This window comes from Haemaphysalis longicornis, unplaced genomic scaffold (genome assembly GCF_048455015.1).
Source record: "Haemaphysalis longicornis isolate Haplotype H1 unplaced genomic scaffold, Haemaphysalis longicornis Haplotype H1 scaffold_103, whole genome shotgun sequence".
NCBI lineage: Eukaryota > Metazoa > Arthropoda > Arachnida > Ixodida > Ixodidae > Haemaphysalis > Haemaphysalis longicornis.
In genome coordinates, this window is record NW_027526207.1 from 271,603 (window position 1) to 285,971 (window position 14,369).

General features: G+C 45.9%; 2 protein-coding genes across 2 annotated transcripts; both read right to left on the reverse strand.

Annotated features, from left to right (window-relative positions):
- Nucleotides 1-4,025: 4,025 nt before the first annotated feature.
- LOC144160530 (BEN domain-containing protein 5-like) lies at nt 4,026-5,868 on the reverse strand. The gene is made up of 2 exons (XM_077691799.1): nt 5,592-5,868; nt 4,026-4,454 (listed from the first exon to the last, which is right to left on the reverse strand). Exons 1-2 carry the CDS (start codon nt 5,857-5,859, stop codon nt 4,243-4,245), a joined length of 480 nt encoding a protein of 159 aa, XP_077547925.1. The 5' UTR covers nt 5,860-5,868; the 3' UTR covers nt 4,026-4,242.
- A 3,985-nt stretch (nt 5,869-9,853) lies between these two features.
- LOC144160534 (uncharacterized) lies at nt 9,854-13,442 on the reverse strand. Its single transcript, XM_077691802.1, has 4 exons — nt 13,253-13,442; nt 11,451-11,524; nt 10,364-10,559; nt 9,854-10,260 (listed from the first exon to the last, which is right to left on the reverse strand). Exons 1-4 carry the CDS (start codon nt 13,440-13,442, stop codon nt 10,055-10,057), a joined length of 666 nt encoding a protein of 221 aa, XP_077547928.1. The 3' UTR covers nt 9,854-10,054.
- Between the last annotated feature and the right edge of the window lie 927 nt (nt 13,443-14,369).

The window sequence follows — 14,369 nt, forward strand, 5'->3', positions numbered from 1 at the left end:
TATCTTGAGCTAGGGACTCATTTAGCAGTGGTATGCCTCAACTTGTGGCTCATAGATTGCTCTTCAAAATACATCAGAACAGTTTTGTGGAAGATACAATGTTATAGTTCATTGGTCAAATAATACGAAACAAAGGTACAAATCATGTGCGCACACAACGTATATGGGCCATTGTTCTGAGCCTAAAATTATGTACTAATTGTAAGATATACAAAATGTTCCTACGTTCTTTTTGCTAGGATTCCATATATAAATATAAAGCTATACACCAAGTTTTGTATCTTTGCTGGCCCATCAACCTAGCAGAACTGACTGCTGTGACGCTCATCGAAGGCAGTAGATGGTATGCCAGTCTCTCAAAAATATGCATCCAAGCGCACTTTTCGTGTTTGGCACAACACCCTTATCACTTCAGTGTTAAAAAAACAGTAAAAAATACAGTGCTCTTGAGAAGCGTCGCGCAGCGTTCTGTAGCTCTAATCTGACACATGCGCCAGGTTACCTTGAAGGTGATAACGCGATACGGGGCACGTGCATTTGGCAAAATATTCCTGCCGTACGTTATTCAGACCATACACATTTTTAATGGGAGCGTCTTCTTCAGAACTAAAATCTAACGAATCCACACCGGTGGTGGAGTCCACTGCTGATGGGATAACCAAAATCAGCACCAGCAGCTGCCGCAGTCTCTGACACAGCTGTGCGCTTTCGCGGAGCCCGCCTTGAAGCGGACCCCACTGTCACACAACTCACCGCTATCGCGGTTTCAAATTGCACTCTAAGCGCTGTCTTCGCTCGCGAAATGTCGAGAAAGCATAATAATAAAATCAACAAAGGAGTTGTCCATCAGTACGCCAGATGGTGCTATTTGTCTGCCAGGCGCCCTTTTCAGCTTTTAAGGGACGTTTGAAATCATCCGAACTTCGTGTCCGATGGCCCATGGCGGTGTACATACAGTGTTAAGACCATGTAAAATACTCTTCACGGCACAGGGTTTCTTAAAAGCATTTCTCTAGGGTAAGCAGGAGAAACATACAAGTTTGTGTCTCTAACGAGAACTTTGAAAGGAATGAGGCGTGACAAAACGTTATTTAGACGTCGGTGGAACACAAATACGCAAATTGTGTATACAACGCTCGCGCATTTTCCTCAAATCAGCAACACTCTTAAACATAACAAGAGGAAGGTTATCCACAAAATAAAAAAAAATGGCTTACCGAATAGTATGCGTGAGCTCCTGGGCGATTTCTCACGTCTATGAGGATTTCATATTGCCGTGGTGTTGCCTCAGCAAAGGGAGTAATGTATTTAACCATCTTTCTCAACAGCCTGTGCACCTGCTTTAAAGTATACCAAAGATGTAGAATCAACAGAAATAAACCAAAATGTTAACAATTCAGCAAGACAATGCAACCGCTTCACGCGAACGAGGCCGAATGCGCACTTCACAGGAGCATTTCTGGTACGTTCAGAGGAATAAAGCGAAAGATGCGTTAAACGGCAACCCTGACCAATAAATACTTGGTTCATTTGAAGTCAGACCGCGGAAAAAGGGGCCTAAGAGAACCTTCCCATTCTTCGTCAGGAAAAACAAAGCACAATGGAGCTGGTACGACCACATAATGTCTATTTACTAGTTTATGTGATCCGCCGCGGTACAGTTACTAAGGCGCAGTGATGCAGAACCCAAGGCAGTGGGTTCGAACTCTGCCACAGTCACTGCTTTTCTGATGGCGCTTAAAAGGAACCTTGAAGACAAAATACAAGTTGGGTTTGTTAGAAAGACCGCTTAGTCCCGATAACAAGGATACCAAAATCATTGCAAAATTCGAACAAATAACGGAGATATTAAAGAAAACGTGTGAAGCTGTGGCGACCCCTAGCCAATTTCCCGCAACTTTTCTATGACGTCACGGAACCATGTTTGTGCGCTTGCCGGCCGCCTAACTGACCTGTCGCGACGACACATGACTAGACGTCTGTAATGGGGCCTCTGGTTCTATTTGACCGCATCACTTCAATGCTAACGTGCAGTTAATGCACAGAAAATTATATTTTATTTTTGACCCGTATGACGTCATTCTTGCTCATACACGTCACTGCGGCGCAAAAGTTGAAATTTATAAATACTTTTTGGCTTTTTTTTTGTTAAAAAAACATCTTTTGTGGCTGTAATGAAGCTGAGTGAGATACTGAATCCTAGTTCTTTCAAATTAAACGAAGTTGTATTTTCTCTTTATGGCTCCTATTAAACGGCGCTGCGTCGGGAGAAGTCGGAAGGAGTTAAAAATCCATGTGCACAAAGTTTTTACTGAGCCCGCCACTGCGGAGCATTTCATACCCAAGGTGTATGAGCGGTAAATTCAACCCCAAAATGAATATAATGTACTTTAAATTAGTTAGTCGTCTAGTATCCTTCGAAACTAATGTTATGTAAGCTTAGTATTTTTACTTTTAAAGTTTTTCAATCACGTCAAGAACGCTTCGCCAAATATTTTCTGTGACCTCGACATGGTAAAAAGCACACTCGACGGGGACAGAAGAAGAGACAGTGACACCGAACGGGCGCTAAATAATAGCTGAGGCTTTATTGACGAGAAAGGCAATACGCATATACATGTGCAGAAAGAGTAAAAAAGATACGGAAGGCGCAGCTGTTGCAGAGAATGTGGTTAAAGCTGTAAGCAGGCTTTTTTTGTGTGTGCAAAGCTATAGAGGGTATGCCCACGCAATAGTCAATTAGCTTGTTAAAGCAGAACGCCTGGAAAATTTCTCTTTGCAGTTGCGTCCCAAGGCTACGCAGAACAAGGGTTTCCTGAAAGTCAGGCGTGCAAGAGCACCGCCGGCCGCGATCTGCCAAACGCCCCCTCCCGCCCCCCCTCCGTCCTGTCAGGAACAGGTAACCACACAGTCTTCAAGTCTTTAGTAAGTGCCTTTCTTGACGCACTTGCTAGGTGCTCTTATGAAAACCCTACTGCTAGAAACCTGAAACAGTCTACAACCTTTTCTATATAGCCTTTAAGGATACTACAGCTTTCATTTGCTGACTAACAATACTGTGGATTCTCGTTAAACAGAACCTACTGGGACCGGAAAATTTCGTTCCTTTTACCAGGAGTTTCGTTTAGAGAGAAAATAGATTCAGCATCGTACAATCAATCCTCTTAACACTGCTTGTTACCGACGCCGAGGGCGTGCGCGAAATAGGTCTCCGCGACACGAATCCCGATGTGCGAAATCTAGGCAGTGAGGAGAATGGCACATTATGGGCGCAAATTTATCGCGCAAAAGTAACCAGCAAACCTTGTTTTTCAAAAAACTATGCTACTGGATTACAAAAGCTTGCAAATAGTCGACTCACTTATTCCCCCTGTAAAAGACAGTTGGACCTTCGATTTATTTCCTTGAGAAAAACGATTTGCGTGACGTTTCAAAAGCCTCCCGCAGCTTGTGCTTGTCCTGTATTGCTCTGGTCAGGCTACTCTAGGGGATGGCGTACTTCACCAGAAGCGCCGTATTTGCGAAGGGACTAGTCTCGAAGTCGTCGGCTACCTCCATCTTCCTGCACGACGCAAGCGCATTGTGTGGCCGTTTCTCCTCTGTCATCATATGGGTGGCTTCGCCAGAAAATGTCGCATACGACACCGCACAAAAAAAGAAACAGCGCAGTCAGAAAAAGTCAGAAACCGCCCGAAACAAAAAACGAGAAATATCTGGGACGAGAGGACGAACACTGATGCGTACCGCTCTTGCCGAAATAGCTGCGGTTACGAGTCTGTTTTCAGTTCCCTTTTATGCGGTGGTCAGAAAATTTGAGTTCCACTTAACGAAATATTTTGCATTGCGGTAGTACGAAACCAACCAATTGTGAAGCGTTTGTTACACTTAAAAGGTCCCTATCGAAAAATACACCAGACCGGGTCTGATGTGTTTGAAACGGTAGCATCAGAGCGGAAATTCAGACCCGGGTCTGGTGTGTCCGGGTCTGGCGTGTCCGGGTCTGGCGTGTCCGGGTCTGGCGTGTACGGGTCTGGCGTGTCCAGGTCTGGTGTGACCGGGTCTGGTGTGTCGGGTTCTAATGTGTCTGGGTCTAAAATGTCCGAGTCTGACGGGTCCGGGTCTGACATGCCCAAGTATAATTTATAGCCCAGGTGTAGGTTGAAACCATTAAACACCAAAAGTTTGAAGAAATATGTATGTATACCGTCATTCAAAACTGCAGCTTCAAGTTACGCCTACTTTTTATTTCTCTGTTGCCTCCTGGGCTTCGTCCACTGCCTCTTCTTCTTGGTCGGTGCTTGTCTTCGGTGGTGCTTCTTCTTTGTCTTGCTGCTGTGGCCTCCTGCGCCGCAACTCCGATGTCTTCTGCGACAGCCACATTCTGATGTTTTTCGTCGCCTTCTTAATCTCCTCCTCGTCTGACCCTCGGGCCTCTGCATAGTGCCTGAAAAATACTGAGAAGAATGCACTCATAAGCCATATACAAAAATTTGAACCACTGACCAATTGTTTTCACAGAATAATGGAGCTTAAAAGAACTTAAGTTGTAGATTCCCCGAGTTCCTTTGGCAGGGAAAAAAAAAAAACTCACAAACTGAAACATTGAATTTATGGCCTTTCAACTCCAGCTTCGAGTTTAAAACTTCACTAGGTCGTGAAGAGATTTTGAAAAAAACTGTGTTGTGTGGGTATTTTAAATACGAAACCTTGCTCTACAAACTACGCATATCTGTTTTGTTGCACAATATTTTGAAATGGGTACAAATATACAGTTGGAATTTCACCAAGGCTTTCCTCCTGAGGTTGTGAAGTGACGTCCTGCTAAGAAGGTAGTGGTAGTCTATACCAGAGTCGCCAGACAGTGCAACTGCATGTTAGTTTTCATGCTTGATTTCTTTTATTTTCGCACTTCAGCCAGTTTCAGGATACTCTTTGTGTTCGAAGAATACTCATCGCTTTTAAATCTACATCCTCAAATCGAAGCCCAATATGGCAAAGTATCAGATTGGGCTACAGCCTTAGGGCACCGCCACCTGTATAAACAGACAGGGACGCTTAGTTCAGGCACTCATCCGGTATGTGGCGCACGCCATCAGACGTCCCCCCTTATGTCACTGCTCGCGAGTCGCGAACACTGCACCCCCCACTTCTACAGCGCGTGTCTGTCAGCTTGCCTCGAAGGCGTCAGAGAGTCACTTGGGGAACGGTAGAGAAACTGTCAACTATTTTGCATAGTTTCCGAGAAGCAGCGCTGGCTGGCAAACATGAAAGCACGTACGAAGGCTACAGAGTGGGAAAGGGTGGAGAGAGCAACAGGAGAGTGGCTGTTTGGCCAGTTTTCGCTCACGCATTAGGCAACAATTATACAGGCGGCGTTGCTTAGGGCCATGAGGATAATTGACCCCACAGCAAGTTGCCAACTGAGCTTCTCAAGAGACTGTTGGAAATACTTCGGACCATTTTTTGATTTTAATTTACATTTGTACAATCAAAAGAGTTCTGACATGTATACAGCACATATAGATTTCAATTTTACTGATCTTAAAAACAGGACTTTTAATATATGCTGCTTAAAAAAGCACTGCACTCACTCTTGAGAGCCTCAACTTTATGAGGGGTGAGCTGCCGTTTGGGTGTCACCCCTTTCATTTCCGCCAACGTCCTGTTGGACAGTGTCCCGGTGACGGACCGTCGCGCCAGCACTTCGGTCGACCAAATGGCTGACGCAGACCTCTTCACGAAGTGTGAATCTTTTGGCACTGCCATCAGGTGGTCGTACACATCTCCCTTAATCAGCACACCATTGGCCAGGTGTACCTGCATGCAGGAGAAATATCCCATTTTTAGAAGAACGGTCATAAAATGTTAATAATCACAAAAAGCTGACAAAGGGCGTTCGTGTGCTGCATAAAAGTTCTTCAGCTTGTGGTGAGGCTTGTGGTTGCCCTTGATTCCACACATAACCCCTCATCCTTCTCATCCAGCCCATCTTCACCTAGCAAACTCCTCGTTTCTTTTAAGCAATTACAGCCAGTTTCGTGATAAACATTTTCAGGGCAATTATGCAAGTTTTCCCATTTTTAAATTAAGAGAAATCTTTCAGTGAGCAACAGTGGGAGGTCTACAATAGATGCCATTGTCAACTAGTGCAGCAAAGTCCCAATATAATGTTCTCAGATATTGTTATCCCAAATTTTCCGTGTCAAAAGCAGTTCCATCAACTCGTTCAGTCGGTACATGTTCACAAAATACACTTCATTGTATAATAATTTTTATTGTGTTATGTTTTTATTGTTTTTACGTTTATTATGTGGGCGTCCGGATTATTCACCTCAGCTGTAACAAGCACAGCTGAGGTCAATAATTCGGACGCCCACATGCACAAACTGCTTCGTACCGCTGAACGCCTCACCAAAAGGTATAGAGAACGCGGTAAACGTCACCATGACCTTATGAAACTAAAATGCCATTACAAAGTAAAGCGATAAACGAATATCAAAAAGTCCTCCAATCTGAGAACGACTTGGGCAAGAGCACGGTCTCTCACATCTGTGGAGCCTCTTTTGGGGTCTGAGTGGACGGGCGAAAATAAAACTGCCCATTCTAGAAGAAATGTGCCTCCATACTAACTACTCTCAAGTGGAAGATACTCTTGTGAAGACTCTCTTCCTGCACGCCACGGCTGACATTTCGACCCTCTCACCTCTGCCTGAAATCGATATACGTGCACCGCTCGCTGAGCTCGACTCTCCGCTCATAGAAAGCGAGCTGCATATAGCCATCTCCCAAGGAAAGCCCAAATCTACACCGGGCCACGACGAAATAAAATGGCAAGACCTTCGAAATCTTCCCACATCGGGTCAAGCGGCCCTCTTAACTCTCATCAATTGATCCTGGGATACTGGGCAAGTTCCTGACCACTTGAAAATGACAACCATCCACCCCATCCCAAAACCTGGCAAAGATTCCCGAAAACTCGAGAATCTCCGACCCATCACATTAACTCCTGTTATTTGCAAGTTGACAGAACGTCTCATAAACAACAGGCTTCAACACCACCTGGAACACACAGGATGGTTCCACCTGGCCCTCACGGGATTTCGCATCAATTTAGGCACACATGATTACCTCTGGCTTCTTCGTCGAGTCATAAACCGGACATCCCGCAAGAGCCTACCTGACTACGTCCTGGCCTTTGATATGCACAAGGCGTTCGATAACGTCAGTCAAGAAGGCACCCTGCAAGAACTAGCCGCTGCCTTCCCCAGTCAGAAGGCTCAGAGGTGGATTCGCGGCTTCCTAGCACACAAACCCATTCGCCTTAACCCAAAGCAAGCAACGCCGACTACCTACTACCTTGACAGAGGAGTTCCCCAAGGTTCAATTCTCGGACCTTTACTCTTCAATCTTGCCATGAATCGTGTAGCCCGCACCCTTGAAATGGACTCAGCGGCCCGTTTCGCCTTCTATGCTGATGATATAGTTGTGTGGACCGAGGCTGCTGATTATGACTCAAAAGAATCTTTGCAGACTGAACTCCAGGCTGCTGTTTTTAGCTTGGAGCGCACCCTCTCCCAATTCCAGCTGAAAGTATCCCGGTACAAGACCAAATTTCTCAGCGTCGACAGCAAGCGTTCGACCAACCCTGACCAAGTCCTCCACCTCAAATCGCCAATACGATACTTGAATCAAGAAATGGTACCATCAAATTACTTGGCCTCCAGATTAGCAGCTGCAATAGCCCCACTACATGGATCCGTCATCTTCGAACAACGTGGCGCTCCACCTTGCACCTCATTACGCGTCTATCCAATAAATACGGTGGCTCACAGCAAGACGCCTGTCTCAAGCTTGCGCACGGCCGACTGGAGCGGACGGCAACCGAACGGCGCACAACGCTGCCTGGGAGTGTCTACTAAATCCTCCCACGGTTCTCGACACCACTTCAGCACATTCTGACCCACTGAACAGATCTGAAGAACACTGGCAACAAAAACTTCCTCAAGCTAGAGCCCTCAGCCGGCACCGGCTAGCCGAGGCCTCACCACCTGGTTTCCTCGCACCACTAAAGACCCTCCCCAGAGAGGGAGAGGTCTTCGCCAACAAAGTTTATGCCAACTCGGCCTATACCCCTGATGTGATTTCGAAGTGGACGAACCCGGGCGTCCCTCCTTACTCAGGTATTAGAAAAACTGTGGCAGCAACGAAACACCCAACTTGTTCCACCTTATTTGGTCATGTGCAGCCTTCTCAGACGGTCGTGTGCAATTGGTCACAAGCGCCACGGTTCCGACGTCGGCGTCAGAGCATGTCGAATATGTTCGGGACAACCCCGAAATCTTATAAATAGATCACAGACTTTGACCTAAAAAATGGTCTCTATAAGATGGTTTAATGGCTGACCGACTACCTGTAGGGTTGCCACCTGCCCGGTTTTGGACCGGCCCGACCGGTTTTTTAAACAGCGGGCCGGTTGCCGGTCCATACTTGAAACCGGCCGTCATTGGCCGGTTTTTTGGCCCTCGTGCCGAGATTATGTCCGTTTAGGCGTTTTATAAGCGTCGATTCAACAACTAAGACTACAAATATGTGTTGACAAGCTGCGCAAAAACACGCAAGCAGAGAAAATACGTGGGCGAGCGCGCTGCCCGAGATGAAGGGGGACCTAAGGCAGGAACAAAACAACGAAATGCTACCGCCGCGGCCAGCAATTTCAGTTAAGCTTTCAATCAGTTTCAGTATAAACGTTATGTTGATTTCTCTCTAAGAAAACGCTACAATATATGGCACTGCATGTCAAAAACATGGCGTCTTTTTTCATCACAAATTAAACATTCTATATACCACGCCCCCCCCCTCCCCCCCCTCCCCCCCGCTTCTGAAGGGCCGGTTTTTTTTTCGGGGAAAGGTGGCAACCCTAACTACCTGTCGAAGTTCACCAGTCACAAATGAACACCGGTGCGCATCCATCTTGCCCCACCAATCGTAATGTGCCATCAAGAACTATGCCGGACACCCCCTGCCCTCAGGGGAAGGCCAGTATGTGTGCTTTGCTCCAACCGGACCTTGAGAGACAGCTACAGTGAATGCTGCAGTGAAGCTTGAACATTACTTAGATGTACTACAACTTAGTGTTGCCTTTCCCAATCCTCTTTTCCATTCCCTACCCACAGGGCTTTATAGCCTCCTTTCTGCAATAAAGTCATTCATTCATTTATCATTCATTCATTATGTAGTCCTATAATAACTGTTTAATCCATGTGCTCTGTACTGGTGGCAGAAGCATACGTCGAACGTTTTCCACCATCGGCCTTCTTTTTTCTCATGTTCAGCTATGAATAGCAAGGCTTCAAACTGAACCCAAACTCAGAAAGGGAATAATTCCAAGCACAGATGCACTTGCTTTTCCATCCTCTGTGCGCGTGCACACTGGATAAGTTTCCAGCCCCTGAGTTGATGAGCCCGCAACCGCTTTGTCAGCAAGCTCAGCATCTGCAGTATGCTGGGCTGCTGGCACAAGGCATGCAGGTTGTACATGCTCTGCCGCCGGCGCAAGCACAGCAGCAGGAACTGGTGCAGCTGCCGGGTTGGGCCCACCAGCACCAAACGGTGCAGTTGCAGGCTTGGGCACCACTGGAACAGGTGCAGCTGCAGGCTTGCGCACAGCCGCAGGAACAGCTGCAGGCACCGGTGAAGCTGCAGGCACAGGTGCCGCTGCAGGCACAGGTGCCGCTGCAGGCACAGGCTGAGCTGCAGGCACAGGCTGAGCTGCAGTTCCACTTCCTGCAACAGAAGCAGCTGCTGGACCATTAAAAAAAAGGCAGAGGGGAGGGGATGAAGTAAGTATTATTTGTGTGAAAGGATGAGCTAACCCGCATGAATTAGAGTTGCTCTTTAATAGTCATTAGGAATATGACTGCAACCGAGTGACTGTCACCCAAAAGAAAAATCTACAACCAGTGCATACGGCCGGGGGTGACATACGAAGCTGAAACTTGGCACCTTACTAAGCAACTAGAAAACAAACTTGATCTGTGAAACACATAAAATTTCCTCAACACAACAAACAGGCATGTATCAAATTCTGTAATAATGTTTTGCAGCAAAAGGTCAGAACTTTTAACGGGCACTTCACAGGCCAACAGATACCTTGAAATGCTGGAAGATTTGAGTCTTCCTCAGCATCGGCGGTCCAAAAGGAACAGCCCGGTTCCTCCAACGATGTCCCACTGGAGGAAGCCGTGGACTGACCCTGCGTGGCTATGAAAAGTGCTTTGTGAAACGACCAATTTTTTTATGATGTCTAACCAGAATGTCCATGTATTAACTGTGGAATAAGGTAATGACATGTAATTCTCATTACCTGGTTTCGTCATGTAGTGCAGGAGTTGTTCCTGCAGCGTCATGTTCAGTGCACGCAGCCGCTGATTCTCCGATTTCACCTCGAAGATTTCTTTCTTCAGCTTTTCCACTTCTTTTGTCAGGGCAAGGTCACTCAGGACCTTTCCTGCCACAGCCTCCTTCGCCATCAAGCGACACCGCTTCAATGTTTTGGGGGCCTGAAATTGAAATTCAGTGCCATTATTTGTTGGCCTGCAGATAGCGACAATTGAATCGTTTAACTAAGACACCATACACAACATCAGATTAACTCAAATGCAGTTTTTCTTTGACAACAAGGAATCTGCTGAAACATCTTCTGATGCTTCGAGTACCACTTTTAAAGATACTTCATTATACAAATGAAGAAACGTGGAACCCTGATTTGTCTGCTTCTTTCCAAATCTGGCTCTGATATTGATGTTCCGTGTTTATGCCCAGGAAGTATGCTGCCCAACGGAAAGTGAACGTTATTATTACTGCCCAATGGAAAGTTATTACTATGAACCGAAAATTTTGTTCGTTGCGTAATATTTTGCTTTACATTTTCTGAATTGATTGTCTTGTCCAGATACAGCCGAGCACCCATTTTTGAGGGCTAAGAAAATCGGAGTTTCTGACTCATTAGTTTTTCTCAGTGCCCGGTCAATGGCACCATGTGTGAAAAGTGGCACCAAACTGCATAGACCAGAATTTGTAGTGCCAGCTGTAATCAGCAGGTTGTTCGGGGTTTGAGTAGGTGGCCGAAAATGGCCAAGTGCAGTAAAGCATTGCATAAGGAGGTTGCATAAGAAGGATATACACATTATTTTGTGTAGTGTCCACAGATAGATTATTCAACAGCTGCAGTAACATTCATTCCTTTTTTTATTTTATGGATACTACATTTCAAAATTCGGAATTTTCGGTAAGTAGCCTGCATCAAATGCTCGCTCTGCAGCCAGAACGCAGTACTGACTGGCTATGCATCGAGCATCATCTGCCAAAGTGTATGAGTCAAAGCTCTGGCACCATTGAGTAAAATTTTCTGCTACATTTATTACCACTGCATTGGAAATATTGCAACTTACTGTGGCAGGCTGCTTCCTTTTTGTTGCTGTGACCCGCTTCAAAGAAATGTACTCGTCCATTTCCTCCTTAGACTCTGTAAGAAAGGACAAAAAGCACTTGAATGGCCAGAATGTTCACATGTGGATGTGCTTGAGAGAAAGTTCGGATTTCTTGATCAATTGCTAAGCATCGTTAATTAATCACTATGACAAACGCAGAAGATCATCCCTCTGCTCCCTTACTCATTTGTGGCCAGTAACTGTTTATACCACTATTATGGGGCAGTGATCTATCACCGGCATTAAAAAGTTGGTAATGCAGTGGACCCTTCATAATTAGTTTCAATCAAGCGATTAGTTTCACTCAAAATTAGTTTCAATCAAAATTTCAATCAAGCGAGTCTTTCTTGATTTTTACCTAACCGGCCAAACCGCTATCGCTCACTGACTAGCCAGAATCACTGATAATTATTAATCATTATTAATAAGTACAGATGATACAGATCCGGACGGATCTCAAAGCCGCCACCCGACGCCCGCTTCACAATAATTAAGCGAGAGCAGTCGGTCTTGATTTTTACCCAACCGGCCAAACCGCTTCCGCTCACTGACTAGCCGGAGTCACTGCTAATTATTAATCAGTGGTAATAATTACAGGAGATCGGTCGTAACTGGTGATGACGTCGGCCTTGGCTCCAGTGAGCGGGAGCGGTTCGGCCGCTTGAGTAAAAAACCAAGACCGACTGCTCTCATCACGTGAATGGCAAAGCGGGCGTGAAGTACATCTATTACAAAACGCTAAACACGACAGAAAAAAAAAAGTTGCAAGAATCGAACCAGGGACTACAGCGTCCGTAGACAGCAGCGGAACCGCTACACCAAATCCCAGGACGAGAAATGACGGCTAATCTGCTGGTTTGGATTTGGCGTTCAGTGTGGACAGAACTTTAGCAGTTTTTAGCGTTTCGTCTAGATGGAACGATAGACACTTCCTTTGATAAAGCGCACAGAACAGAACTACGGGCAGCAACGCGATGGCGGTACTGCGACATCATGAAGCCAACAAGTTTCGTTCTCACTTTTTTTCTTTATTGCCGATTTCGTTCTCGCAACGAATACACAACATGTGCGGTCGAGCTAGCACTTTTTTTTTCTGGGCATAACGGTGCACAATGGCAAATAACCAAGGAACCTCTCTCTCCTGCTCGTCACGTACACACTTTGATTCGAGGGTTCTGCAACACCAATTAATAAAAAAATCAACCACTCCTCCGTCCAAGGACGGCGATAGCGGTAAATGAACGCGAAGCTTTCTCGCAAAAAATTCCTTAGTTGTCGCCCGAGTCAGCGCTTTGTCTCGAGGACAGTTTGGACGTTAGACTTTGACTGGTTTAGCATTGACTTTAACTCGCACGCAAGTTTAGACTTCTGATCGCAGCTGCTTTCACCCTTCGCCACTAGATTTCGCACGAGGGATTCGCTGGTTTAACTTTCAACCATCGTCGTCTAGACGGAAGTGTGCATGATTTTTTTTCCTTCCTTGACAGCACGTAATGTTCGGGCTAATGTTAGTTTGGTCGGCAGTATTTATTTGTTTGTTTATTCCTTTAGTTATTTTTTCAACGTCCACTCATTTCTAGCTCTCCAAATCACACCCGTACCGACGGTGTTGAACTGGCTCAATCGGATAAACGTCAGGCAGCGTCGGCTTCGTAACGCGAGCGACCTAGGTTCGATCCCTCGCAGAGGAAGCTTTTTTTTTCTGTCACGTCTGCGCACTTCATCAATGAAAGGCTGAAAGCTTCGGCCTGGGCGTTGCTTACCTGTCATGTGCAGCAGCTCGGCCTCGTAGTAGCCGCGCTTTGTTGTCGCATTCCCCTCCCAGTACACACTGTGCATGTCACCCGCCGTGAAGTCCAGCACACTGTCTGGGCGGAACGCTTTGATGTTTGTTGACAGTGTTATCTTGCGAACATTGTCGAACAAAAATCGAACGTAAACAAAGTAAGGCATATCACAAAAATTAAGCAGGACAAGCGATGGATGATTGACAAATACCGATCGAGTCTAGCCACAGACAAGGAGGCTAGCTCGAAAACCCCTAAAATAACGGTTAAATAGGTGGCGCTACTTGAGATACCGTTAGAGCAAGTGTTTTTCTTGGAGATCATGTGTCTTTGCTTTCTAGACCCTTTGCATTACTCTTAGTTGTCCCACCTAATTGAGCAAGAGGCTTATGCCAGTGTTAATTAGTACACACTCATTTAACACGCCTGAGGCTGACCCTCCAGCGTCCCGGGAGTCCCTATCAGTAACAAACGAAACTTGTTTGAAATGTTACTAATAAACATCTTTTGTGTTTTTAATGCTTATATCTTGTTAGTAATTACTAATTGGACACTTTATCTTGCTATTATTCTGCTGCCAAATCCCAAAAGTGGAAATCATTGACGAGCCTGAGAGGCTGAGAGGCCGCGCCCGAGGCCCAAGGGCAGGGGCTATTCGTTGTGCCTGAAAATTTCTTTACGCCGCTCCCGCTCGTTTTGCTCGCGCCCGTGCATCGCTGTTTCCCGCGTTTCTGTTTCTAGCTTTTCTTGTATTCTATTATTGATTTTGATCGCGTTTACCTCAGCGGACGTAATAGGGAATTATTTATTAGCTTTTTTATTATTATTAAGATGATCCCGTTGCGGTCAGTCGGCGAGTGACGACTTCTCCAAGATGTCACGGCTGAGCTCACAGCATTCTCTGCTTCTCTGTGCGAAGTGGGGATGCCACCTAAACGACGCTACCGCTCTTATTTAGAGCCTGGATCGTCTTCAGCGAAAGTGCCGCGACAAACCATATGGAGTCGACGACAGAGGAAATCGGCTGCAACTGATGAATCTGTAAGTACTTTTCTATTCCAAAACGAACACCATTATATGTGGTGTTCGCTAT

Excerpts from the sequence above, each read along its gene's own strand:
- LOC144160530 (XM_077691799.1), bottom strand. The coding sequence starts at position 5,859 with ATGACCGTTCTTCTAAAAATGGGATATTTCTCCTGCATGCAGGTACAC. Across the intron at positions 4,455-5,591 it reads TAAAGTTGAGGCTCTCAAGA|TATTTTTCAGGCACTATGCA; the intron begins GTGAGTGCAGTG and ends CATTCTTCTCAG.
- LOC144160534 (XM_077691802.1), bottom strand. The coding sequence starts at position 13,442 with ATGCCTTACTTTGTTTACGTTCGATTTTTGTTCGACAATGTTCGCAAG. Across the intron at positions 11,525-13,252 it reads CGAGCTGCTGCACATGACAG|AGTCTAAGGAGGAAATGGAC; the intron begins GTAAGCAACGCC and ends CCTTTCTTACAG. Across the intron at positions 10,261-10,363 it reads GCACTACATGACGAAACCAG|CCACGCAGGGTCAGTCCACG; the intron begins GTAATGAGAATT and ends CACTTTTCATAG.